Below are 20,213 nucleotides of genomic sequence, written 5' to 3' on the forward strand. Positions count from 1 at the left end.
AAACTATTCTATCGTCAGCTTTTGTCCACATCCTTGGTTTAACCAAGACACCCAATGTTTCTATTCTTTTTTTTCTACTTTTGAATGTAAAAGGTCTACCTGATACCATTTACCGTTCATGCATGCATACAATTACAAGTTAATTTTTGCCACACTTTTGGTTAATTTTTGCCACACTTTTCCACTTTTAAGTAAAACTAAGCGATTAAGTTGACAAGCATAATTCATCATCAATCATAACCTACCAAGAGCTTTGAGGTTTTTGGGGTACCCAGCTGGGTGGGCCAGGAGACAAACAATCACGGAATAAATTCTATGGGTGCTAGTCCTTAAAGGGGTTGGCACAATGACGAGGTGGAACTGATAGGGGACCAATTTACATTTTAAATTCTAAGTGCATTTAACCGTGCAGCAAAAAAAGAGCTACCAATGCACAAATTAGTGCAGAGAAAGGTGGCATCCCAGAACACCAAAAACAAACATTGTATCCTAAGAAATGAATAGTTGGATCGAAGCTTCAACCTTCAATCGAGTAGTGAGTCTCTCCTACCCACCCAAAAGTTCTATGGGTGTTAGGCTCTTACTATTGCCAGTGCACACTATGACCTTCAATGAGGAGAATAGCCTTTACACTGCTGGATAAGTGATTAAGTATTTAAGCAAGAGTTGTTTCCCTAAGTGAAGTTCAAACAAAAAAAACATAACCTACCAAAAAATCATATACATATTCAACAAAGAAACCACGACCTACCAAAAAAAAGATGTGAGAAGGTTAGTAAAGCATAATCGGGCCAAAACACATGCTAACTCCTCACATAATTAGTATACCAACCGAAACAGGACACGGCATGATAACTTTGTAATATGCATCCTCAAGTCAGCGTGTAAAAGTTATGCAGACAAAGGAAAGTAACTTGTGGATGTAGCAACTGTTATCAATTCTGCTGTGTCTTGTCCTGTCCCATATTTATCGTATTGACTCCTTATCGAGGTCAGGCCATGCAAGGGCCAATGTGGGCCCTCCAAACGTCAGCTTATATGTGATATGGGATGCATCGCCTGACATTTGTATAAAATAATGTTTAATATATATATATAATAAAATCGAATTAACCCGATACAATCTGGCAATACGTACTATTTTACAAGGTTCCGCAGACCAGATGAAAACCAATATCGCCGTATACTTGAGTTACTCTTAGACTGGTCGATAGAGTTGACATCACAATAATCTTCAATAGTTAATGGTTAGGGTCCAGCAGGTGAGCATGGGTATTTGAGGTAGAGGTGTATTAGCTCCTTCGATTCAGATCAGTAGCTGATAGGCAACCGGTCATTGGTTGGAGTGACATGGATGTCAACCCTCTCTTATTGAGTGAGATTAATCTACTAACTAACATGCATTGAGGTTCCAAACTAGGTAGAGTCACCGCCATTGGAGCAAGGAAAAGGAAGGTCTTCAGCTCTCATTCAGACTGTGGGGGGTACTCTCAGTTCATCCTAATTACATTCAAAGTGAACTGAATGCTATAATTCTGATTGTCCATCTATTTAGCTGATGTAAAGACTCTTCATTTTCTCTAAAATGAGAAAAACACTAACAACGCGGGTCATAAATGCCAATCTGGCCATTATCAACCTCAAGCATCCCTATCCACATCCTTCCAACGTTAAAGAGTTTCCATCCCAAAACTAGATTTGGGTATTTTGTTAAGAATATCCTAGATACCACCATCCCCCAATAAACGATATAATCTGATCAAAGCAAAGTCTTGCACTCCACATAAACGAAATTGCTTGTCTTCGTACATGATTCAACCGGTTGGTTCCTCGAAAGATGAAACAACGATCAACATGAGTTGAATCTCTGATTTCTTTCTGATGTGATGCGTGTGGCTATGTAATATAAATAGCACCTTCCCTTTTTGTATGGCGGGCGGCATGCCGCAGAGCTGTCATATGTCATCAGACAAAACCCAGGAAGCAAATTCGTGTCCCTTCGTTCGATGGTCAACCGGCAATCTTATTTCTATGAAGGGCAGATTGCTTTCAGAGCCACCATTCTTCGCGTATGAAAGGAAAGAGTTCCCATTTTTTCTTGAACTGCCTTCGGCTTTGATTCTTTGTTAATCACAGGAAAAGAGAGAGAGGGGGAGAGAGAGTGTGTTCATGAAGAAGCAGCAGAATTAGGTGGGCGACCAAGGGAGAGCCAGAGAGGAGAGGGGTCTCTTGCATCCAAGAAAGGCGTATAGCTTCTCCTTTGATGGTCATGGGGGTCGCAGGTTCGAAGCTAGAGAAGGCTTTGGGCGACCAGTTTCCAGAAGGGGAGCGGTACTTCGGCCTCGAAAATTTCGGGAATACTTGTTACTGCAACAGCGTCCTGCAGGTTATTTTCTTCGGCCCGTCCTTCGTTCTTGAACCCGAATCGCTGTTGATTTATTGCCTCGCCTTCTGAGATAGCTTGATAACTCTCCCGTTGCCTTCATCGTGGAATGACCAATATTTTTTGGCATATTTGTAGTTGCTAAGGATCATGATGGGCGTCTGTTGAAATTGGGATTCTTATAATAACTTTTACTCATTTCCATTGGTGGGATTTCACGGAACCCCCTACATTGTTGCTTCCATTCGTTTTTGCAGTCTCACTGGTGCTCGCGTTTCAATTGACGCATGCTTGCTTCCTATCTGAGATGTATGAATTATGTATTGAATTGTTGGACAAAATGAAGAGCAAATAAGGGTGTTGGTATTTCCTTGCCAAGAAGATAGGGAAAATCCACGTTACTGTTGTTACTGGAAATAACAAGATTGAAACTTTTCCTTTTCTCCACGTGGTGTGTCGTTTTTTGGTCCCTAATGATCTTTCGAGTAGAGTTTGAAATTGTTCCAGTCCAATGACATTTAAACTGTTCAAACTTCATGAGGAGATTTTTTTATCTCTCCTTGTGGAGGCTAAGTAGGATAAGATTGAGTAAATTCCACAAGTCATTGGCAGTTGATTCACTGCAGTAGATTTATATTCAGCAGGGATTTTTATGGTGCAATTTACTTGTGGCCATGCATTTGCTGGTTGATAGTTTCCTTCTCCAAGTGCTTCATGACAATGAACACCGTTGCTTCTGTTACGCTTCAGGATGTAAACTTTTGGTTGTTGGTGGTTTCTCGTCTTTCTTGAAGATATTACATGGGCTATAATTTGCATTTTGGTTGTGCTTTTGCAATAATTGTGTTGTTTTCTTTACCCATGTATCATATAGCAATAAATAGCTCAACTTAGTTCCTTTATGCAGGCACTTTATTTCTGTGTTCCATTCCGTGAACAATTGTTAGAATACTATGCTAACAACAATAATTCGGGAGATGCAGAGGAGAATCTGCTAACATGCTTGGCAGATCTATTTACACAGGTACAGATCTGGTGGAATGGTAGTTGTATTTGATGTTCAAAACTATTTTTTTTTCTCCTTCTTTACTTAAGCTGACTGCTAGCTTTGCTTTTGTATGTATGTGAGTGTGCATCTGTATCTCTATATTTATCAAGAGGAAGATCTTGTTTAAGGATTAGCACAGAAATCATCATACTCACTTGGCTTAAACCTAAAGATTCCGCCGGGCTTTCTGCATGATGGGCAATTCAAAATGACATTTTTTAAATCCATGTTTTGAAAATGTGGATGTTACTAAATGAGACTAGGTAAGGTCCTTTGGAATTGCAGCTGACATTAGCTATATTTGGAGCTGTCTATCAGTTTGGATTTTGAATGCTGTCATCATTTATGGCTCTTAAAATCAATGGTGTAAGATTGATGCGAGGCTGCCTTTTTGTAACTGAGATTGCTTGGAGTGATGTATCTTGGGGTTATTTTCATTGTGAAAGTTCTTTCTTATATCAGCAGCCTGAGACTCTGAATTATTGTGCAGTATCAGCATCCAACTCTTTGTAGTCATCCTAAGTTTATAAGTTTTTTTGTGTAATGTAGTAGTTTGTATTTTATTAAGGCAAACAAGAAAAGATGGACATTGTTAAAATTTAGCCATCACATCCACCAGTACCCACATTGGAAGAAATAAAAATGCAAAAGGACCGACTTTCTTCTTGAAGTATTCAAACTGGCTGCTCTCATCTCTCTAAAGCATTTTCAACTTTTGAGATTTCTACAGTATCCAGTTGTCCCTTTTACTCTGAGTAAACTCTTTCAGTCTGCCTATCCCTCATTATAAATGTACATTATTGCTTGGATTTGTAGTCCTCTGGGTCAGGTACCCATTGCGGAGGAACACAGAGCCAACTTTTGTACTGGGTACAATTGTGTACAATTGTAAGCTCTCGTGCATATCCAAATTACAGGACAGCCTTGTAATTGAATAAAATCCAGGTGTAGACTTGGTTCAAAAATCGCAACTGGCTAGAATTAATCCTGATAAATTGGACCATCTTTAGGTGTGTGATCTTGCTGTTGAGGTAAAGAAAGATAAGGCTGGGTGATGCTAGTATGTAATTCAAAACCTGCACATATGCAATCTAGTGGAATGTCAATGTTATTGCAAGGAACTTCATTTTCAAAGTGCTATCTATGGGATGTGATAGGTCTCTTCCAGAGGATTTTTTTCTTAAAATGGATTCTACAATTGTATCATGTGAATTTTATATCTGCACTTTATATGCTATCTTTTATGCCAAAAATATGGTTTACCTTATTTGTTTATTGAAATGTATTATTAGTGCTTTTATTTATTTTATGTACTCTCTTATGCTAGTGCCAAATATCGGTTCTTTCATTTTATGCAGATAAGCTCTCAGAAAAAGAAAACTGGTGTTATTGCTCCAAAGCGTTTTGTGCAAAGAGTGAAGAAACAGAATGAGCTTTTCCGCAGTTGCATGCATCAGGTATGGATGCCATCAGGTACAGGTGCACCGACAAATTTGCTGCATGATTTCCTCACCCTTCCTGGAAAGATCAATCAAGTTTTTCCACCTGTTGGTGCAGGATGCACATGAATTCTTGAATTTCCTATTAAATGAGCTTGCTGATATCCTTGAGAAAGAGTTACTTGCTGCACAAGAGTCTCCAGAGGCTTCATCACCATTAGAAACTGCAAATGGAAAGCACACCCTTCAAGCAAATGGAACCCAGAAGGAGCCCCTGGCGACTTGGGTTCACAAAAATTTTCAGGTATTCTTTCTTGCTTGGCAGGCTGATGCTGTATTATGTCGTGACCAATGATTGTTTCTTCCACTGACTGGTTGGTGCTGCATCATTTTTTTTTTCAGGGAATCCTCACCAATGAAACTAGATGCCTCAGGTGTGAAACAGTCACAGCCAGGGAGGAGACTTTTCTAGATTTGAGCCTAGATATCGAGCAGAACAGTTCCATCACCAGTTGTCTTAAAAATTTTAGTTCTACAGAGACACTCAATGCCGAGGATAAATTTTTTTGTGATAAATGTTGCAGGTTCAATTTCTTTCATCATTATCTCTATTATTTCCATAGGATTGATAATTGGAGCTAAATTATGGATTCATTCTTTCTCAGTTTGATGGATCGCTCTCTCACAAACATTCGCTTTTATTTTAGAAGTTAGAACTCTTGGTAGTTCCTGGGGAGCTTTATGTTTATCACATTGTCTATTTTGTGCATGTGTGTTGGTGTACCTTCCAGTTTACATTGGCATAAACCTGAAAGGCAGTACCCTTTTGGTGTTTCAGTACCTCTCTGATACATTTTATATTTGACGCTTGCAAAACAACCATGAATTCTGCGAGACATTGAATTGAAAATGTTAGGTTCCGTCCTAGTATTTTATGATTAGGAAAGTAACTATATGCCTCGAAAAAGTATCTTCTTAGCTAGCAGTATTTTAGTTACTGTATGCTTCAAAATGATACCTCCTCATATGGCAGTATTTTACTTTTGGTTGCTTTTTTTTTCTTGTGAGATCTTTTGTTTTTTCTTAACCAGAATTACCATGTTCTGCAGCTTGCAGGAAGCACAGAAGAGGATGAAGATAAAGAAGCCTCCTCATATCCTCGTCATTCATTTGAAACGCTTCAAGTACATTGAACAGCTCGGTCGCTACAAAAAACTATCATATAGAGTTGTTTTCCCTTTGGAGTTGAAGCTCAGTAACACCATGGATGATTCAGATTCCGAGTATTCTTTGTTTGCTGTTGTTGTTCATGTTGGTAGTGGCCCTAATCATGGTCACTATGTCAGCTTGGTGAAGAGCCACAATCATTGGCTTTTCTTTGATGACGAAAATGTGGAGATGATAGATGAGTCAGCTGTTCAGACATTTTTCGGATCAGCACAGGAGTACTCTAGCAACACAGATCATGGATATATCCTGTTTTACGAGAGCTTAGACTCCAGGAAGTAATGCAAAGATTCCTGGGGATCTTCTCGTTTTTTCTCTTTCCCCATTTTGAAAGTCGTCTCAGAGGATCTCTGTGAGATGTGGAGGTGTTTGCAGATTCCTGTGTACAGACGATGGTGGAAGCACGCGGTCCTTTGCACGTTGGACAATGAGTGTAAATGGTGGTTTTGACAGTTCATATGTGTTTGTATTTAATGAAAATGTAGTTGCTTCATTGCTCTGAATATCAAATAATGCTTTTGTAGTTGCCATGTTTTTCTGAGAGCATGCAAGAATGGTATCTAATGCTTGGAGGAAAATATATGTAACGTCGAAGCATGCAGATTGAAGCTCTGCTCTATTCTGTGGCTTCATAAACTGGAGCTCAGATCCTGCCATTGTCTTCTTCGAAAATGTACTAAAACTATCAGCTGCAAAGCAAAAATCCAAGCCCAGTGCCAAAGCGGAAGTCGTCAATGTCGTTGCGTATGGGCTCATATTTGGCCGATATGATATGGGCCCAAAATGCCCCTTTCCGAACACCCAATATGGCTATGTTGCGGAAGAAGCGGAGCGTGTCTTTCATCCGATCAAGCTCACAAAAAATCGTTAGAATGTAGCGGCAAATGAAGCTATTGTACAAGCAGCGATTTTTGCACTACGGGCAATAAGGGGGAGAGAGAGAGAGAGAGAGAGAGAGAGAGAGAGAGAGCTTTAATGGTCATAAAACATTAACAAATATTAAAATTAAAACACAGTAAATTCCGAAAACGAGTTTGACTACTAAGTTATGCCCATAGGCTTCGTTTCCAAAAGGTATATTCAGAAGGCAGGAACTCTATACGGACCTAGTGCTCAATAGATTACGAAAAAATCAAAAATGGATTTCAGCCAAAACCTAGGTGGTCTCTAGGAAAGTCCTTTAGTGCAGTAATTTCTATGGTAAATGAGCTCATCAAAGAAGAAATAGATGGATACCCGATACAGGTTATATAAAAAAATATTTGTCATTCAAAAGAAGTATGGTATCATTCTAAATTGGATGTTGGCCATGACGAACAAAATGCCTACACCATTTGTAGGCGTGCAAGAGATTTCGGCCATGAGCATGGATGAAGCTATAGTTTCACACGTTCATCCGCAGCAAACTGCATTGTCGGACATTTGCATGTTTTCCAAGTCAGTCCCTTCATTTTCAAAGCATGCTCATTAGTCATTAGAACACGGCGTCAAAGTGCACGATCCCTCTAGAATCTAAACTACCAACCGCGATTGTTTTTCTATAAGGTTCTCTTGAGCTTGCTACCCTTCAACACCAAATGAGGTGAACTGCGGAATGTCTATTCTTATTCTAAGCTAGCAGCTTGATCAAACGAAAAGGCTTTACAGCAATACAGTCCTTTCGTTTTGACAATACATCATATGAACCTGGAAAGGGAAAGAGAGCACCAAGGCACGACAAGCAAATTACATGAAGGCCACAAAAATATGACCACACGATAAAAACGCCGAATACAATTTTCATTGATTAAAATATAGACTATAGGGGACCTAAGAGATGTATCACCACAACATATTCTTGAGTAAAATAATGTTGAAGGAAGATAATAACATTGAATATCGTACATTATACTCTTTTCTAATACATCAGACAAAAAATAGTCATCCATAAGATCGTATACCCTGTGACTAATCCTTGGTTGAAACCTCCAATTTGTTGCTACTCTTACATCAGGTAGTTGATTGTCATACTACCAGAAAAAATGGTTACAACACTAAATGATGTTACTGATCCCTCAAGCCAACGAAAAACACCCGAGCTAGAGATCAGCACTTCAATTCTTTCAAGGGAGCAGTCAATATGGCATGCGTTTGTCCATTTATATCAGAAACCAGGATCTATAAATGCAGCTCAAACAGTTAGAGATTTCTTATTCTCGTTTGCATCCACCTGAGTATCCTTTTTGCATGTTGAGGGGATCCCAAAAACCCAATCAAGTACATTCAGGTACTTTGAGCGGAAAACCTCTCGTTCTTGTGCATAACAATGCATTATGATGGCAGTTGATAGGCTAAATAAAACAACATCTGCCCTGCCAATTTCCTTAGATGGTGGGACCAAGCCAATATCGGACATCCATGTGAAGAAGCTTTCGATTGCCCTTGCAAAGCAGTAGAGAGATATCTCCATCCGCCTACTCTTCTTCTCTATTAACAAAGCCAAGCCTGGAGGGAACTGCCCAAAGCACCAAAAGAGAGCACAAGCAGAATTCAGTGCTAAGGCCACAAAAAGAGAACATTCACTTCCTTAAAATTCATTCAGTTGAACACAGAACTTGAGAAAGAAATAGGCAACTATCAACTTGAATAACCAGTGAATACAAACACATGAAGATCAAAGTAAAAACAAAATGTAAAGTTAAACAGATGAAATAACATAGATGATTTGTTTTTTACCGTTCCAATAGCAACCATTGGAATATTACACCTCTTGAAAATTCTGAAAAGTAGGCATGTCCATGTCCTAAAATGCCAAAAGGGAAATAAAAATGTCAGAGTTACATCACGTTCTGAAGAAATATGTCATTCTTTCTTTTGTAATAAACATCTAACAGAGTTTTTATCTAGTTCACACTGGTAACATTCAGTACTTAAACTACATAGCCTGCAAGATGTAAAGCGATAAAAGGCATATTCTCCTACAGCAAAGTTCACCATAAAAATGAAAATATTAGTAAGAAAAAATTAAAGCAGGTGCTGAGACGAAGTGATATTAATCAGGCAAAATCCAACTCAGGTCATCTCAATTTGACACAATTTGTATGTCGAGTAGATCTGTTTGAGGACAAGAGCATCATCGTCAAAGGTCCCAGTTCTATTTTCAGCTGCCACTTTCTGTTCAGAACTTCAGATAGCCAATATGTAGGCAGGAAGAGAACAACCCCACACCAGATATCAAGGGATTTATTTCCCCAAAATTGACTCAGAGTCTCAGATATACCAAGAAAGACTCTCCAAAATATGGTACACTAAGCAGCACACTTACACAATCTTGCTTGATACTCACAGGGTATTAGTGTTAGGGTACATGCCTAACCAAAGTGATTTAGGCCTGCGAGCTTCAACCTTTCAATGTGACCTTTTCCGAATTACAAGAGGAAAGGACATTTGCTTTATTAAAACTAGACCAGATCAATGACTTTAGGCTTACCTCTCCTGGTTGTCTTCTGTAATTCCACCTGGTCAACCTATTCCCAAGAGGGGAAAAAATAACTGGACCAGTATTTTCTCAAAATGGAATCGTACAATAGCCAATACACCTCAACCATATTGCTAAGAACAAGCACAAGTATATTCAGTCCAAACAACAACACACCATATCATATTACACCATTGATGTACAAAACGTGCAATTATTGCTCTGGAGGTAGAGCAACCAGCAATCCATTTCTGTCCACAACTTCTAACACTATATCTAGTGAATGAAAAGAAATAAAGAATTTATGACCATAAGAAAATGGAAGTTAATCTTGTATCGGGATAAAAAACTTACCAAGCTGATGCACAATATGCAGAAAGAAACAAACTGGACCGTGCAATGCCCAGAATGCTCTTCCCAATGAGACTGTAGGGCCTGCATTGAATTGTCAAATGGATTAATGCCCACATCGCATCAAATATTTATTGCCCCACTCTCAAATGACATTTTAACACAAGAAATAAAACAGTTCTCATTATCATGTCATGAATTCATGATCAAACTATGATTAACACAGATTTTTTTAACTTCTCTAACTCTGAAGAAGTCCTAAAACCATAACATGGTCAGCTTATGCAGCTCCAACTTGTTTGACATTTTCTTTTCCAAAGAAAAGGCAGATGTTCCACAGACAAATAGCAACTTGTGATCCATTTTCCAAGAACAAAAAATTAATAAAATACAAGAAGCAATATATATAATCAACAAAAAAATATGAATTTCTTGTGCCAAACCTACATTTACAAATGCATGATATGTTAACCACCAGATTGATGCCAAAGATTCCAGCAAATCTGGGAAGTTTTGAGCAACATCTATAACCAGCCCTTGCCAGTTGATTGTTGAATATTTGAGTAATTTCACTAATAACACCACTGGTAAATGAGTTGCATGGCATTGTGTACATGGATTTTTGTTGTATAACTCTGAATCAGCAGGAGTCACTCCTTTCACTTAAGCATTTCGACAGGATCTCTTACAACAGGACACAGAACAAGGGACCATTTTCCACAAGCAACTAATACCTTCTCAACAACCCTTGCCTATGGACTATCAGTGCAGGAATCAAATAGACGGGGATATAAACTGGCAATGCCCTTCCATAAGCCTGAAGTAAGAAAGTGATTGTATGAGCAGCACATGACTGATTCCCATGCACAATCTGAAAGCGCACACCAACAGCATTAATGTCTGAAAAACATTATTACAAGAAAAATACATCACATTATGATGGCACATGATATGTGTAAAAGACCTTGTGATTATGTGCATCCTCAGCTGCATTACAAAATGCAAATGATCAGCTTACAAGGAACTCAAGGAATGGCTAGAAATTGGCTAACCAAGATATCAACACTAATGAGTTGGTCTTTAGGCTTATATATCCACATTCTTGAGGCACGTAAGGTTGTTAAACAGTGACATCTCAACCAAAACAAAGAACAAACTTAGAAACAAACAGATATTTGCAAAGTAATGCAGATGAAGTTCCAATATAGCCCACTTTATTGACATCTAGTACTTAACTGTACATACTCTCTGAGTAAATCAGACAACAATAAAGCTGGCAAAAATCAAAAACAGAACAGATGGACCAATCAAGGATAATGAGTATGGTGAGCAATGATCATCACGACTTGTATAGCCTGAGGCATAGTTAACAATCAAGATGAACATGTTCATGGATACAAAAAAAGTGAGGTGAGCAATGATCATCACGACTTGTATAGCCTGAGGCATAGTTAACAATCAAGATGAACATGTTCATGGATACAAGAAAAGTGAGGCTCAAAAGCATGTTTATGCATGATATGATATCAACTTTAACCTTTTGCAGTATTTTCAACCAAATTAAGGGATTTTGTTTCTCACTACCTAATTAATTTTTACTCATAAGAATTTATCAACTGACAACACAATGTGGGAGCCACAGTGATGTACTGCTGGACATGATTAGCAAAAAGCAAAGGGCTTAATACATAAACAGAAGAAATAGTCGTGTCTTATGAATTGACAGCAGAAAACCATCTAAATTGTTAAAAAATGTTTTGACTGCATTACAGTGACAATATTAGGACAGAAGGAGCATAACGTCAGTTTCCCCAAGCACACACATTGATCCCCTAAATGCATGGAAAACAGGGCCTTTCTATGCCACTCACTCAACAATCTACATGAAGTACCATTCAGAAATGATTAGGTCAATCTTGCTAAAAGTATAGATTTATCCTTTTCATAATTGAACAGACACCCTTGTATTGCTGCTCTTATGAAGCATATTTCTTGTCCTCCCTAAACCTAGATAATAGTTGTACTCATTGGATGTGGTTTTCATTATTGCAAACAATTTGGTAAGGGATATTTAAAGTGAACAGAATCAGTATCCAAATGAATAAAAAATATGACAAGAGAGAAGAGATAACAAGTCCAAGGCATCTACGCAAAATCAAAATCACTCGCCAGCAAAGATTATAACAAATTGGAAAAAAAAAATTATACCGAGCATGGCACTTTCATGTCAGGATCCAGTTTTATATTTAGACCAATGGACTTATAATAATCTTCAATTTTTTCCAAATTTTCCAATGCCTTGCCACTTGCAATCGCTTTCACACCTTGCAAAAGAATAGGATCCTTCCCACCATGCTTGTTCAGAAAGGACCTATATGAGGATGGCAAGCTCTCCTGCTTCAGAATATATGCAGACCTGCAGAATATTTTAGTGATCATTGTCTCATTTGAACCTACCATGTTTGTCTCATCAAAAAATTAGTTATTTTTCAATAGTTGGACAAGACAGACATGCCCATGGAGAATATTAGGTCATGCTTTCGTCACCTAAAAGAGAACTTGTTTAACAGGTAAGAGAGTTCATTATGTTTATACTTTCTTTGCATCTTTTAAAAAGAAAAACATGCTTTTCTGAAGAAAGATGATATTTCACCAATCAAATCACAAGCTTGGCCTTATCCCAGTTGTAGAGAGACAGCAACCCAAGGTACACCCTCAATTGGGACCATATACAAGTTACAAGAACTGATTTACACATCACACACACACACACACACAGCGATGTCCACTGGCAACCAGTACATTCTCTCTCTCTCTCTCTCTCTCTCTCTCTCTGTTGTAGCAACAGGAGTTGTGTGTAGGAACACACACAGAGGGAGAGAGAGAGATTTCAACAAATTACTTATCTATGTTTGACTATAATATGCATAACAGGATTGCTTCACTGTCAACTTGAATTTAGATTTCAATTTGCTATTCTTTTTTAACTATTGTTGCTATTTTGTTGTTTCTTAATTCTTAAATACCATAATTATAATGGTTATTCTAGTCTTCCCTATGGGATATATAAATATTACATATATATGCCGGCTGTCAATGCATGGCTAAAATTTAAATATTTATTGCTGAAAAACAGTCACCACAGCATTAGTGACAATTTATGATGCGGCGAAGTTTCATGGTAGCTTTAGTGATGATTTGTAGTCCTTTTATCGATAAATTTTTAACGTTTAGTCATCCAACAACATCTGCCAACATTGACTTCATATATATATATATATATATATATATATATATATATATAGGAATTGAAATGAACCAGGTCAGGATGGATTTTTTCTTGTCCATAAAACATGTCGCAAAAGGTGTATTGACGATGGCAATTATTTGGCCACAGCTTTTAGCAATTCCATGCACTTGTTGCATTGTTTTTTAGCAACACAAAATAAATAAAAAAAATCCAGCCACATGGATAGATGGATGATTTCAATTTTCATTTATATATATATAGGAAAATTTTATGATTTCGTTGTTGGATGATAAAATTAAAAATCTATCACTAAACGCACCATGAATTGTTGGTAAAACACATCATGAACAGTTGCTCCACCATAATTTGTTGTTAATGCTCATGTGACAATTGTTTTTTAGTGATCAATTTTTAATTTTAGTCATCTGGTAACATCCATCACATGGCAGCACAAAACTCCCCTATATATATATATGATGATAAAATTAAAAATCTATCACTAAAAGCACCATGAGTTGTTGGTAAAACACATCATGAACAGTTGCTCCATCATAAATTGTTGGTCAGATGGTTTTTATTTTATGCTGCTAAAAACCATTACAAAAGGTGCATTCAGTTGCTAAAAACCATAGTCACGCAACTGTTGTCAGCCCGTCACCAATGCACCTTTTGTGACAGTTTTCAACAACATAAAAAAAAAAAAGAAAAAAAAAAAAACAATTCCGCCACATACAGCAGCCGCCTGATTTCAATTCCTCTATATATATATATATATATATGTGTGTGTGTGTGTGTGTGTGTGTGTGTGTGTGTGTGTGTGTGTGTGTGTGTGTGTGTGTGTTTGTGTGTATTTCCATGTGTTACCCAAGTTTTTGATAAATGCCCCACCTGAACCCTTAGTTGTCAAGGCGCCTAGGCAGGACTAAGCATGCCTAAGCAAAAAAAGGCGACCTTTTTTTTGGTTTTTTTAGTTATGTTAACCATTACATAATAAAATTATGTACTCACTGACTGAACTATAAGCTTCTATTCTAAGTAAAACTTGAAAAACTGTCCTGTTCTGTACTTCTGTTCTGTTCTAATTGAATTATTATACAAAGGTAAGTAACGCCAAAAAGTAAAACATGAAAAACTGTTCTGTTCTTGTTTACATACAGATTAACAGTACATTTCCAACTTGTCACATACTGGAAAACTGTGCTGTTCTGTTCTAGCTGATGCCTTAGTTTGATACACAAAAGAGAATACGTCATTCTTGTTTACATACTGGACACAATGATTGCATTTCTTATCGGCTATTTCAGTTATAGACTATTTCATTTGAATCGTTTCAAACAAAAATCATATCAAATCAGTACATATAATGTACATTACAAGTTTACAACAGATTGTACATATAGTATACATATAACACACAAAACACCCTCACAATTGAGAAAATAAATCTGTATTCAAGTTGCAGTGAGATTTGCATGTATTCTCTGATTGTTAGACATGCACTAAACAAGAGAAACTGGTGGTCTTTCTACCATAAACCTAGGTTTTAACATGGGTAAGTAAGAAGGCTGCCATAGGTTCCACAAAATATGTTTTAGAACAAATAAGATATATAAAGAAATTCATTGGTTTTATAGAATATGTACTTAAGATATGGCTGGAACTTCTACTTGATGAGTTGATATAGAATATGTAATTAACATACAGCAAACTGTACTTAAAGAACAGAAATTATATAATATAACTGCATATAATATAAGTATATATGGTATAACAGTGTATAACATAAGTATATATGGTATAACAGTGTATAATGAAAGTTGAGGACTTAATTTGAAGGGAAGGTGACTTTTCACCTTGCCATGGACTAGGGGTGCTAGCGCCTAGTCCAGCCTACGTGCCAGTCTAACACCTGTCGCCTCAGTGATGGACGTAGGTGACGGGTGTGGACTCATGCCTAGGCGATGCCTAGGCGTGCAGTAGTCCATGCCTTAACAACTAAGCCTGAACCTGCACCCCACACATATAAAAAGAGGGTGATTATCATGTACACTTCCATGTGTCCAAGCAGACATCTTAGCCATGATTGTTTTTTCATGAAACTGACCACACATATGCAATCATTATGTTTAGAAAGCCTAAGAGTGAACACATAAACCATGTTCTTTTTTTCAATAGTTCAGGTTCTCTAAACCTTATGGCTAACATATCTGTGCATAAAAAAGGAGCATATTTTCAACTTTCACTAACCAATTCCAAGATGCTTCCCTTGCAGTTACTTTTCCAAAAAAAAACATTCATGCGAGAGTAGTGGACTAGATTGCATTGGATTCAAGTGCACAATCACACACAACTGAAGTTACTATGACCTACATGGGCTTAAGTTAGTATCACTTACAAGTTACAAACAGTGCAGAAAAAGAATCATCTGACTAACAGACAATTTTGCATCCAGAAAAAGTATACATACAGTATCTGTGAAGAGGAAAGGCACATAAGAAATATGTCACCATGTGCCCATGCCAGTGGTCTACAAATACGCCCAAATTTCTCACTCTTTATTCCACAACGTGATGCCAGGACTGCAGCTCGCATTAAAATATATATAGCCAAACTGGTGTGCTGAGAATCCAGACCAGTCAAAAGCATTGAAGGCCCAGCAACTCCTCCAGCTACCAGTGCTCTCCATCCTGCAGTCCTGAGAACAAAAGGAAAAGGCCTGTTGGTTACAAATTGGATATGATAAAACTAGAAGAGGGGCCATCTTCACATCTTTTCCACTGTTTCATTCAAAGCAACATCAAGACAGAAAGCTGGTAAGAGAAAACAATATAGAAAAAAGATAAAATCATAAAAGCAATGTTGTCAAAAGAATATCGTAAGCCGTATCAGTCCAGGCAATAGTTACATTGTATCATAAAGTATCGTAATGTATCGTACGTGTATCGTAAATTTATTTTTTTAATTTAAAAAAATAGAAAAAATAGAGAAAAATCAGATAAGTCAAGAAAAATAAAAACTATGTTTTTTAAATTGAAAAAATATGTTATACATAATGGCACGCTTATTATAGGTATGAAGTTACTTCACAAACATTAATAAGTGATCATAATATCATATAGTAACACAACATGATCTAAGACATCAAGAAACATAATTTATAAGATGATCTACATAATAACTCATAAGTAAGTCATAAGATCCATGACACATTAAAAACCACGTTTTGCGTACACTATACATCACATCACAAGACCAAATTGTTCAATGTTAATGCAAATAACAAATGAAAACAGCTTCATTCATAATCTTTATCATCTCATTGTCGTTTTCATCTTTCGTAGAAGATATAAACCCTCTTTGTCTAAACAAAAATCAATCATCCATGCATAAATCTGCCCTCAAATTGACTATTTCATGGTGAAACTGATTATTCCTTTTGAAAATTGCCACAATTTCCCCCTCCTTCAACTATTAGATATGTTCAAAAAAAAAGGTTTGAAAAAGGGTGGTTTTAACTCCATATTTTTAATAATAGACATGTATTGTGTGATACAAGGTGTATCACCCTGTATCGTCCGATACAGGTTGTGTATCGCACGAAACATGTGATACATATACAATACACCACCTGTTTGTGATATAGGTGGTGGTGTATCGTATCATTAATTTAAAAAGCGATAGTATGTATCGTACAATATGGCCCCATATTGTAAAATGCGTACAACACTGGATAAAAGTAGAAAAAAAAATAAAAGAAAGAAAGAACCAGGTCCAAAAGTCTCTTTTTCACTTTTTGTGTGTGCTCTTAGACATTTCCCAATATTTTCCCAGTTCTTAGAGGTTCAAAGCAGTATGTTGTTGTTCTCAGGGAATACGTGATTGTTACTCATTCATTTAAAGATCAGAAGGTTTACTATTTGGAAACTATGATATAAATGTATGAGCATGCTAGTCTTAAAGATCAGAAGGTTTACTATTTTGGCAACTATGACATACAATCAATGAGTATGTTAGTAGTTATTGTTGATGAGATCTCCTTAGCTTCACTTTAGAAAATCATAGTATAAATTATAAAATGTGTCATCTCGGTTGCTATTCATGAGATTATGATGTTTCTTTAGTCTCTGATGTAGCATTTATCTGGTTACTTTTGGTTTTAGTTTAGACTGCTAAATGTTTACACTGTCCCTGCTTCACATAACCAAATACACGTGTTAGACTGTCATCTAAGTCATATGGACTCTTCAAAAAGGTGGTCCACACAAGTTGACATGATTTGGGTGCAGGTGCAGGTGAAGATGCGGCAACAAATTGCTTTCTTTTTTATTGTCTCATTGATAAAATCACAGTTCGTTAGTTCTTAATTGCTTAGTATTATTGTTCGTGGACATATATATATATATATATATATATGTATGTGTGCACTTGCACCTATGTTCTTCCTGAAAAATGCTGCATCTGCACCCCACACTTGTGTGACATAGAATACCATTTAATTTTTCTGTATAAACTTAGGCAACATTCTACCAAGTTGAGATATTGAAATTTCACACTTTTTCGAACCAAAACTCTTGTGACATTCTTCTTTTCAAGCTTCATTTGACTACTCTGTTTTAACTTTTATCTCATTATAAAATTATTGAACCTCCTTCAAGATTGTATATCAGCTAATGCATTTGCACCTTCTTCCTCTATAAGTTGCTGAAGCTTCTTTCATATGCTGATATGCATGTGAAATATAAGTGGTCGTTCTTCTAATCATGCTTAGTTGCTTACCTCAAACAGTTTGGATTTTTTTCCATGATAGCATCTTCTTTTCTGATATACAGTCATCTTTACATTTCTGATATAACATGATATTAACGGCACAAAAACACCTGGCCAATCAAGTGTTGTCAAGACGAATACCATGAAAAACATATACATGACTTGCTCTCCATTACCTTTAACAAAACGCAGCATGTAGGCCAGAAAATAGGAGAGAGATGGAGAGAGGGGGGACGGGAAATAGAAGAGGGGTTGTGGAAGAAGACAGATAAAATTAGCGCACCTATCAGCCCCTCCAAAAGCAGCAATGAACTCGTCTACAGAAACAAATGTGCCCGCAAAAGTCCCGAGGAAAAGCCCATAACGCAAGGTCTCTTTCAGGGCAATCACCACGCTGTCCCGATCCGACATAGAGACACTCTTCCTGAACAGAAAAAATAAGCCAAAACATGAGAAAAACACAAGGTTGAAAGAGAAAATTTTTCTCGCAACTTAGTTCTCACCTTGAAGACGATCGCCTCTTAATACGGGCAAGGATCGAGAACGCGGCTAAGCCTCCTTTGAGGCCTGCACCAATGGCGAATCCCTTCATCGACGCATAAGCGCACCTCTCCAACCATACCCATTCTTTCGATAATCCAAATCCTGAAGGGGAGGCGGCAGAGGTAGAACGACACGGGAACGCCAGTTCCTCGGGATCCGAGCGTTCTCTGCCGACACAGCAGCCGTTCTCGCCAGAGACGTGCCGGAGAATGACGCCGTTCTCGCGGGGTTCATGCTTTATGTGATCGGATGCTCCATCGAACCGAAATAACGGCGACTCCATCTCCGGCAACCGGAAATTTAGGGCTTCCGGAGCCCCTCCCCTCTCCCTCCCTCCCTCTCTCTCTCTCTGGCGCGCGCACGCGCGCGCTCTACCTGAGATTCTGAGAACCTTCGAACTGGCGATCATGGGATTCATCGCGAAGCAGGAGAATATCATAGTCCAACATTTTCAGCATAATATCGGAATGGTCACCCATGTTTCGAAAATTCTTAGTGCGACTCATATGTTTGCTGCCAGCCATTAATCAAGTATAACATTTTTGGGCCACTAATTAAATATCAGTGGAGATGTGTGGGCCACTACCCACACTGGCCCGCACCAGCACATGGAAAATTTCATTAGAAGCTTTCAACATCACAGTGTGATTATTCAAAATGCCCACACCAAGCTTGACCTTGTGACTCGAGAAAAAAAAATAATGGATCTTGTCACTACTGCTAAGAATAATAATCTATGTGATAAAGTTTACAAACTAATTCACCGTAAAAGTAAAACGCAATATTGTAAAACGCTTTCGGACGGGTCAAAAGATAAAAACGCGAGCTAAGTAACATTAACAAAAAAATCGTAAATTTATCTATTCATGGTCCATAAGTAGCACAGGGTTTTCCTGCCTCTATTAGAGGCCGCTGCAAGTGGCGTCCAACTTGCATATTATGGGCTAATAAGGAGAGTGTGAAAGGCACCCCTCTTTGTCCACACTAGCCACCGATTATTGTACAATCCGAATTCAATCCAAATCCAAATTTTGAACCAAATTTTGTCAATTTTCAGCAGAGGATATTTGTCTAAAAATAAATCCAATCCAAAACTGCATCTGAATCCGATCGAATATCTTTTCTTAAATCTGAATTTGAATGATCACTCCATATTAAAAATGTGGGCTGGACGCTCAACCGCCCACACTTTAATTGTTTTCTTCCCTGTTGTTTCAAGAACTTATCACGTGTAACTTGACAATGACGGGAAATTTCAATGCTGACCGGCCGACCAGGACCGTTGCTGCTTACAGTTGTACTGGAGAATATAAGTGGTTTTATGAACACTGCAAATGGTAGGGCCGCTAATCTTGTTTGGTCAATATATGAGTTCGTTCATGGTGCTAAGTTTTGCAATTTTTGTGATATCCCAACTCCAATGGGCAGAAATGATATGGAAGCAGATTTAGTACTTTAAGGTTTGGGAGAAAAAAGGAAAAGCAAGGTCATGTGCATGACTATAAAAAACGACTTTGACTTTTGGTTCGCAGTGAATATGTGCAGTTGGAAATGGATTTCTTTTCAACACCTGAGATCTCAGCATGTGCCTTTCTTAAGTAGCATCTCAAGTGCGGAAATGAAACATGGGAATTTACAATTTTGAGAAGGATGTCGTGTTATACTGCATCATGCATTGATTCCGATTATACGGCAAAGTTGGTATAACTCAATATAACTCAGGACTTTCCATCAGTGACACGCCTTTC

At 37.7% G+C, this 20,213-nt stretch overlaps 2 protein-coding genes across 2 annotated transcripts; one reads left to right on the forward strand and one right to left on the reverse strand.

Annotated features, from left to right (window-relative positions):
* Positions 1-1,682: 1,682 nt before the first annotated feature.
* On the forward strand, positions 1,683-6,625 carry LOC116263323 (ubiquitin carboxyl-terminal hydrolase 3-like). Its single transcript, XM_031643014.2, has 6 exons — positions 1,683-2,386; positions 3,291-3,407; positions 4,790-4,888; positions 4,989-5,174; positions 5,273-5,454; positions 5,980-6,625. The coding sequence occupies exons 1-6, from the start codon at positions 2,264-2,266 to the stop codon at positions 6,377-6,379; spliced, it is 1,107 nt and encodes a 368-aa protein (XP_031498874.1). The 5' UTR covers positions 1,683-2,263; the 3' UTR covers positions 6,380-6,625.
* Positions 6,626-7,854: 1,229 nt separating this feature from the next.
* On the reverse strand, positions 7,855-18,825 carry LOC116262530 (uncharacterized). Its single transcript, XM_031641983.2, has 8 exons — positions 18,426-18,825; positions 18,206-18,346; positions 15,623-15,850; positions 12,114-12,321; positions 10,640-10,776; positions 9,909-9,989; positions 8,813-8,879; positions 7,855-8,591 (listed from the first exon to the last, which is right to left on the reverse strand). The coding sequence occupies exons 1-8, from the start codon at positions 18,746-18,748 to the stop codon at positions 8,268-8,270; spliced, it is 1,509 nt and encodes a 502-aa protein (XP_031497843.1). The 5' UTR covers positions 18,749-18,825; the 3' UTR covers positions 7,855-8,267.
* Positions 18,826-20,213: the final 1,388 nt, after the last annotated feature.

The sequence above is a fragment of the Nymphaea colorata genome, chromosome 10 (genome assembly GCF_008831285.2).
Source record: "Nymphaea colorata isolate Beijing-Zhang1983 chromosome 10, ASM883128v2, whole genome shotgun sequence".
NCBI classification, from domain to species: domain Eukaryota; kingdom Viridiplantae; phylum Streptophyta; class Magnoliopsida; order Nymphaeales; family Nymphaeaceae; genus Nymphaea; species Nymphaea colorata.